General features: G+C 47.8%; 1 protein-coding gene across 1 annotated transcript in view; it reads left to right on the forward strand.

Moving 5' to 3' along the window:
• LOC106874774 (serine/threonine-protein kinase LATS1) overlaps nucleotides 1-1226 on the forward strand; it is a 106780-nt gene extending 105554 nt beyond the window's left edge. Inside the window, exon 8 of the mRNA XM_014922626.2 lies at nucleotides 805-1226. Coding sequence (XP_014778112.1) covers nucleotides 805-1185 — 381 coding nt within the window. The 3' untranslated portion in view covers nucleotides 1186-1226. The remainder of the gene's footprint in view (nucleotides 1-804) is intronic.

Consider the following 1226-nt stretch of genomic DNA (forward strand, 5'->3'; position numbering starts at 1 on the left):
ATCTATCTATCTATCCATCAACTCTCTGTCTATCTCTCTCTCTCTCTCTCTCTCTCTCTCTCTCTCTCCCTCTCTCTCTCTCTGTCTACCTGTGTGTGTGCCTGTCTGTCTTAGCTTTTGTTTCAGTCATTAGACGGTGGTCATGCTGGAGCACCACTTTGAATTTTTATTCAAATGAATTGACCCTCGTGCTTATTCCATTGGTATCTTTTGAGCAACTTGCTAAGTTATGGGGTCATAAACACACCACAACCAGTTGTCATACGGTGGCTGGGGAGAAACAGATCCACACACACACACACCTAGATAATATATACGATGGGATTCTTTCAGTTTCCATCTACTAAATCCACTAACAAAGGTGTTGGTGAGCCTGAGCTTATAGCTGAAGGCACTCCCCCAAGGTGCCATGCCATAGGACTAAGCCCGGAACCATTGGGAAGTAAACATCTTGCCACACAACCATACCTGCACACACACACACTCACACAAACACACACACACACACACACACACACAGATTTCTTTTAGTTTCCATCTACCACACCCACTTACAAGGCTTTGATCAGCCCAAGGTGCCATGCAGTGGGACTGAACCCAAAACCATGTGGTTGTGAAGCAAACTTCTTGCCACACCTGCACCTATGTAATTGCTAAGAGTTCCTGTAAGGCAACCACTATGCCTACTACTACTACTACTTCTACTATCATTATTTCCCTCACAACCACTACCACCATAACCGCCATCACCACCACCACTTCTATCACCATCACTAATTCTGTCTCTGTTTTCTTCATCAACAGGTTATCAACTGGCACGAACATCTTCATGTACCCTTCAAGAAGCTCTCGTCGGCCTCCACTGATCTCATGCTCTCTCTCCTAACCGATCCCAGCCAGCGGCTCGGCCGGAACGGTGCCGACGAGATCAAGCATCATGCCTTCTTCGACGGCCTCTCATTCAACGGACTGCGACAGCAGCCAGCTCCGTACGCCCCAACCATCTTGTACCCCACCGACACATCGAACTTCGATCCTGTCGACCTTGACAAGCTGCAGAAAGACAACAACGATGGCCACCACAGCCAGCTGCCTCCGGAGCATGGGTTCTTCGAGTTCACGTTCCGGCGCTTCTTCGATGATGGCGGTCACCCGTATCCTGATAGGAGCACAGTGTTTGTCTGAGGAGGCCAAAAAAAAGAAATGCAAAACAAAAAAAAAAAAAG

This window comes from Octopus bimaculoides, chromosome 27, assembly GCF_001194135.2.
Source record: "Octopus bimaculoides isolate UCB-OBI-ISO-001 chromosome 27, ASM119413v2, whole genome shotgun sequence".
In the NCBI taxonomy this organism is placed as follows: Eukaryota; Metazoa; Mollusca; class Cephalopoda; order Octopoda; family Octopodidae; genus Octopus; species Octopus bimaculoides.